This window comes from Lactuca sativa, chromosome 7 (assembly GCF_002870075.4).
Source record: "Lactuca sativa cultivar Salinas chromosome 7, Lsat_Salinas_v11, whole genome shotgun sequence".
Lineage (NCBI taxonomy): Eukaryota > Viridiplantae > Streptophyta > Magnoliopsida > Asterales > Asteraceae > Lactuca > Lactuca sativa.
In genome coordinates, this window is record NC_056629.2 from 150,458,541 (window position 1) to 150,465,837 (window position 7,297).

Here is a 7,297-nt window from a genome sequence, read left to right on the forward strand (position 1 = left end):
ATATATAGGGAAATGATCAAATGAGAACACCTAAAAGGTTGAAAACGCGAGAATAGTTCTGAACCAATCAATAAATAAGGGCATATAGGTAAACTTGTCTTTTAATTAAATGATATTTTCCTAAATGTTTGGGATTCTAATTGACTGTTACCAAAAAAAATAAATTTTTTTGAAGATTTCTTTATATCATTAATGAAAGAGAAAAAAGTTATCAATTTAAAATGATTTTATTTTGCTTTACGTGATTATTGTCCATAAATGAATAAATATCAAACTAATTTATTGAGTATACAATCGATTAAAAATATATAACAGTTAACTAATTTTGTAATTTAATTTTGTCAAATTGTGTCATATTCATAACTGAAAATGTCACGACTGGATTTGTCTTTTTTTTTTTGTTCATGAATTGATATCAAAAAATGTTTAAGAATTCATCATTTTGTTGCAAATGAATACGCCTTTTATTACAATCATAAATGAATACAACTCTAATCATATATGAATAAATTTACAAGGATACAAAAAACATCTAAATTCCTATATTTTCAGTAGTTATATTCATATAAGATTATAATGTGAATCATAGATGAATTACTACAACATTGTTTTTTTCTTCATATTTTCTTGCTGCTATCATACATATATAAACGAAGAGGGACGCCCTTGATCCTGCTATTAATTTCCATGCTTAGGTTATCCTTATTAGAAACATCAAGCTTTAAATTACACCTGTTCAAAATATAAATCATTAAGATATGAAATCATATAATTATAATATACTTCTATTCATTGATGTTTAACTACAAATGAGACATTTGACAATGTATTCATATAAGATTACCACTGAAACTTTATCTAAAAAACATAGTTCTAATCATTAACAATTAATCAATCTGTAATACTGATTCACATCTATTACCCTCGTTTTCTTTTTCCTAGTTCTTTTCAAATGAATCAACCAAAACAAAAACCAAACCCGTTTTTACCCTTCTTCTTCCTTCCTATCAAGTTGCAGTCAAGAACAAATTTTGTTTTGTTCTCGTGACTTCCTGCAAACAAGAAATACAACCATTAGGATTATTGCTTCATCTTCTTCATATCAACTTCCAGCAAATAAAACACCAATCTATATCTAGTAATATAAACCCATCGGTTTCTGTTGGAAAATCAAACCTAAACACCCATCATTAAGCCCCACTGATTTACAGTCAAATTAAAAGTAAAAGAAAAAGAAGCGTTACCCGATGAACTGCCCCTGTCGTGACCCATCGATTTCTGTTGATAGATCGTTGTTACTGCCTGTTTCTTCGTCCCCTCGCACCTTCCTCTTCTTCTATCGAGCACCACGGCGAAAACCCTCACCGGAGCTGTTCTATCGAGCAAAATGTTCTCCTCCCCTTCGCATATGCTATCGGAATCGAAGGAGAAACGGCCAAAAACTGCTTGAGCATCCCTTGTGCACCTACCGAGACCAATGATGATGGGAACTGATCTTCGTGGTGGGTTGTAGGTGATGCCCAGATCGATGATGGCGTGAGTTTTATGAAACCCTAAAAAGAAGAGGTGAAAATATATACACGATAGATTAAAGAAAATATATGAACGGGTGAAAAATTATAGGAGATAGTAAAGTTGAAATTTCTGTTATGTCCTTCTAACCATTTAAAAGTTACATTTTAATGCCAACAGTTTAAGAATTTTTCATAAATCCCCCTTTCAATAATGACCTTACATTTAAGTATTTAAATGGTCCCGATTTGTTCTCGCGTTTTCAACCTTTTTAGTGTTCTCATTTGATCATACTCCTATATATATATCCAACAATTTTTATGTATACAACGGTGTGTATATATATATATATATATATATATATATATATATATATATATATATATATATATATATATATATATATATATATATATATATATATATATATATACACCCCGTTGTATACATAAAAATTGTTGGATATATGTTCACTACACAACATATTGGTAACACAAATTGATCATATGGGCTTGCATGAGTTATAAGACCCAAGATGTAATGTAATAACAAAACTAAATAAATAATTAAGGAAATTAATTTATATTTATTGATAGTCGATAAATAATTAGAATAATTTGGTTAATTTATTATTTTATTATTAATTTAATAGATAATTGGTGATTAATAGATTCAACATCTTTCTTTTGGTCGAAATCTTACACAACTTGGGTTCTTGTTTTCTAGACTCCTCAAGGGTGCTATATTGTCCACGGTTCAATCATAATTTCATGTCTTGCTACACTTTTGCGGAATTTCATAAGAAAAATGTATGAACATTACATATAGCGCAACTTGTAGACCAAGGAAACTACACAAAATACCAACATTGTACTCTACTTTTATTGAACACACTAACTAGGACGAATTCGTATGGTATGCATACTCAGTAGAATTCAAGGTTATAAAAAGGAGAAAATCCCAATTAAATGTTTCCGCAATTATTTGTTTGATTATCTATTTTGTTAAAGAATACAACAAATGTTTTATGATTTGACAGTTGTATATTAGAGCCATCGATTCTTGTTAATAGCAGATAACAATGGTTTTTTAGAAACCTAATGGGGATGATCTTGTACGCATCGTGTGGGAAACAAATAGTTTTGTGTCAATCTAAAAGGTAAACTCTTGTTACATGTGATAGAATTAAGTGCAATGGTTAGATTCATGAACGAAGATAGGTAAGAAAAGAGCTCATGATAAGATCACCACATGCATACAAAAATCAGTGAGCTTTTGCAATATTTCTATCATATAACACAAATGAGAATACCCAAGTACTCGAAAGCAAGTTCTAATTAAGCTTTTGTATAAATTTAAGTAGGATTTATGGATAAAAGTTATTTCGTACACGACCAATTAACTATTGCTAAAAAATTGTGATGATACAAAGAAACTTTAGAACAAATTAAATCAAAAACAAATTCGATTCTGCTTGATTGGCTTCAAAGTCGAAGGTAACCTCCTCTTTCTCCACCTCCCATGGTTCTTCTATGGAAAGATCTCCGATTAAAAGACCAATTTCTTTTTAATGCTCTTTGTCTTCTCCATACCATTAATCGGCTATATAAAAATGGAAACAAGAAACATAAAAGCACAAAAACTAATGTAGCCACACAAAGCAACATGACATTTCTAAACCCGATTTTCAGCTTCGGATCTTTTTGTTGTGTCCAAGGTACACCTCCCACATTCATTCCAAACACTGTCAAGAAAATTTCATACCATCAATGATCATTTTACAAAAATAATTAATACGGGAACAAAAAGATACAGTTTTTATGAACTTTTCAAACTTTTCTTGAAAATAATCACTTTTTTTGAGAATAATTATTGAGTGAACAAAAAGATACAGTTTTTATGAACTTTTTCTTGAAAATAATTAATGGGGGAACAAAAAGATACATTTTTTATGAATTTCTCTTGAAAATATTTAATGGGGGAACAAAAAGATACAATTTTTATGAATTTCTCTTGAAAATAATAAACGGGGAACAAAAAGATTCAATTTGTAGGAAGTGTTCTTGGAAAAATTAGTGAGGGAACAAAAAGATACAATTTTTATAAACTTTTCTTGAAAATATTTATAGGGTGAACAAAAAGATACAATTTTTATGAACTTTTCTCGAAAATAATTATCCGTGGAACAAAAAGATACAATTTTTATACTAAAATGGTGACTCATTGAAGAATCTAACCTCCTGTGATGATGGATAGAGGAAGGAAGATGATTGAGAGGAAAGAGAGACAATATAGTTTTCTGTTGATTTGTTCGGCCTGCCAGCTGTCAAGTCCAGCCTGGACAGCTTTGACTCGGTTGCTTATGAAGCCAACATTGTCTTTTAGTCTTCTGAGTCGCCCAATTAACTCTTCAAGTGAATTGATATCTTCATTTGCAAACCAACTTTTTGTTGAACACTTTTCTTTCACTCTTGGGAACACTTGTTCCCCATGTGCAATCACCTATATTCATTGAAGGATACGAGATTTTAGAATGTTATGGAAAGAATTAAATTATTTTGTTATTTAATATTGCGTTCATTTCTTCCTTTTGCAACATTGTGCTTTGAAAATTATACCCAATTACAACAATGTAACAAATTGAAAGTACAAAATTGTAATAGAAGGATTTTTTTTCCATAAACAAGTTTCAAGAAAAAAAAAATTCTTCTATATTCATGTTACAAGTTGACTTTCCAAAGTCAAAGTTTCTATAATGGAAAGAATCAAAGAATGCGAACTACCTGCAAGAGGCGTTGCAAATCTAGAAGCATTTTTGGAAATCGTCTATCATTCAACAATTGCTTCTTCAAAGAAAAACCACCTAAAAATCAAAAATTCCTTGATTAACCATAACTAAAAAAAAAAAAAATTGTTTATCCAATTGGTTTTGTATCAATGATTCAAGATTCGATTTTACCTTTATCCAAATCAAGTTCAACAGAATCCAGCCCAATCTCAAGTTTAGTAACAACATCTTCAAGATGATCCACATGTGTATCAATAACATGAACAACAAGATTCGATACAGATCTAGGAACAGGATTATCAGCCTCCTCTGAATGATTCATAGTCAACAAAAAGTCAAGAACATGTTCCTTAATCACAATCCCACCTCTATCCACCATTTCATCACCAAATTTAGGGCTCGGACTTTCAACACTTGGAATCTCAGTAAGCAAAGATTGACCCACGGGTGAAAACCCCAATCTGGGTACCCGACCCAATGACACAGTAATAACCGAATTCTCTGTAATTCTAGCAGCTAATCGAAATGTAAACTTGCTAGAAGCTGGACCAGGTGAATTAACCCTAAATACAAGAGCTCCATCAACATGCGCACAATAGGGTCCATTGCTAACTAAAGAAAGAATGTCTTGAAGCTTTAATGGTGGACAAAGAACATCGATTAGGTATTGTGCTGATTGAGAAAGCTTTTGATTCCCTTTCGGAAGTTCGACATGATACCAACAGAATTTTTTGCCATTTCCTTCGATTAAATCCCAATCTTTATCACAGTATTCACCAAATCCGTCGAAGATGTATGCTTTTAGTCTAACCTGACCAGGGTAACGAGTTCGAAAGGGGCGCCTCAGAAGGTGATGATCGCGAGTGGGTGATGTTGCTTCGGTTTCCTCTTCGTTCACATCGTCGCTACCCATCTACAATGTGATGAACTTTGTGTTTGGATATCACAGTAATCGTAGGTGTTTGTTTGGGGAGAAATGGATTGAAACAACAGCAATCGATTTAGCATCAATTCATCAAACCCAACAAGAAATTAGCAGTTGGATTAGAGGTTAAAACCATATTGATTTAGCATTGATGCGATATGAACTGAATCCATTCAAGATGATCAGAATTTTGAAAAGTATGTGATCCATAAAGAAAATCTTACCTCATTAAAGCCGACGACTTTTTTCTGTGAACTAGATTATACGAAGCTAAAGCAATGTTATAGATTACAATCTTAGCATTTGAAATTACCAAAAAGAAAGTATTATTCTGAAGATTGAATTTTAGAAAATGATGTGGGACGGAGGACACGAGAAGAAAAATGAGGTAAACGGATAACACCCGAGCAATTTGGGAAGACCATAGACATCGGCTGTCTTCACATAATCGAGCAGCTTCCACGAAAGTTCATCTTCCAGATTTGAATAATTTTATAATATGTCTGCATCAGAAACAAATAATATATATTAAATAATTAATGATATTTTTATACACGAAACAACTGATAATTGTATGAATAAATTAAGCAAAACCAGTGAAGAGGGCATCCGATTTCTGACAATGATTTTTTTAACTACATTAGTATGGAATAAAGATTCGTACGAATATTTTCAAGATCTTAGTTATAAATTTCATAACGTGAAATAAATACAAGATAAAACTACATAAATTATCGTGAAAATGACTTACGGGATCTTTATGGATCTTTATGGTTTTATTCATATATATCACAAATTTTTTTCATTTTTATATTTTTATATATAATTTAATCATTTAATTTGTTATATATATGTTTACATTTGACCACTTAACTTCTTTATTTTTATACACATTTAGTGGTAATACGTGAACACATATAACAAGTTATATGGTTAAATGTATACAAAAATAAAGAATTTGTCAATATGTCAACAAAACCAAAATTTAATTACTCTGATAAGTTATTTTCCTTATTTTTAATACGATTTTATTTTTTATATTTGTTTGTATTATTTTTTTCTAACGTTATTTTTAAAATATTCATAATTTCATAAATATTAATTAAATATTGATTAATTCTAAACTTTATTTTTTTAATTAATAAATATGTTTTTATTTTGTGAAATACTTAAATATAACCTCTTATAATTTTTTTTTTTTGTTTTTAAGCATATACATATTTTTAAAATAAATAGTATCTAACAATAAAATTAAATAATTGGTTTAAAATCACTTGTATTAAAATTATACGAAAGTATTTTAAAATGTTATAAAAAAATATTTATTGTCATACAAAATCTGTAAAACACTTTAAAAATGTTGTAAAAGAAAGTTTAGAAATAATTGTATGAAAGTTACAAAAAAATTGTATGAAAATATAAACTAAAAAAAGTTAAAAACTTGTAAGAAAAATTTAAAACATTTATAAAATAATTGGTTTAAAAGCACTTGTATTAAAATTATATGAAAGTATAAAAAAAGTTTATATATATATATATATATATATATATATATATATATATATATATATATATATATATATATATATATATATATATATATATATATATATATATATATATATATAAAAGCAAAGTTTAAAACTTTGTATTAGACAAACATAAAAAAAAAATATCATAAAGGTGTTGTAAGAAATTATAAAAAGTCTTAAGAAATTTGTAAAAAAATTGTTCACATTTAGACAACTTTTTTTTTATACACATTTGACCATTTAACTTTTTAAATGGTCACATGTGTATAAAAAAATAAAGTTGCCTAAACGTGAGCAAGAAGAAAATGTAATTACCCTCACCCCTACTCTCTTCTCCCTCCTCTACACTTTCTCGCGTATTCCTTTTGATATCAAAATATAGGGCATATCCACATAGGGGACGAGACCCAACGTCATCCTCTTTGACCCTCTCAGGAGGCAACCTCCTTCACACTTTTCAGACATCGCCAAGATCACCATCACATTATCACTTTCACACTACCGAGACAATAATAATTAATTTGTTTATATTTCATTTTT

At 29.4% G+C, this 7,297-nt stretch overlaps 1 protein-coding gene across 2 annotated transcripts; it reads right to left on the minus strand.

Annotated features, from left to right (window-relative positions):
• Window positions 1-2,832: 2,832 nt before the first annotated feature.
• Window positions 2,833-5,757, minus strand: LOC111911492 (uncharacterized). Of its 2 annotated transcripts, none has more exons than XM_023907271.3 (5): window positions 5,450-5,757; window positions 4,472-5,213; window positions 4,296-4,375; window positions 3,750-4,014; window positions 2,833-3,256 (listed from the first exon to the last, which is right to left on the minus strand). In XM_023907271.3, the coding sequence occupies exons 2-5, from the start codon at window positions 5,211-5,213 to the stop codon at window positions 2,997-2,999; spliced, it is 1,347 nt and encodes a 448-aa protein (XP_023763039.1). In that variant the 5' UTR covers window positions 5,450-5,757; the 3' UTR covers window positions 2,833-2,996. The 2 variants fall into 2 exon arrangements, with proteins under 2 accessions (XP_023763039.1, XP_023763040.1); XM_023907272.3 differs by having other exon boundaries at window positions 4,472-5,228.
• Window positions 5,758-7,297: the final 1,540 nt, after the last annotated feature.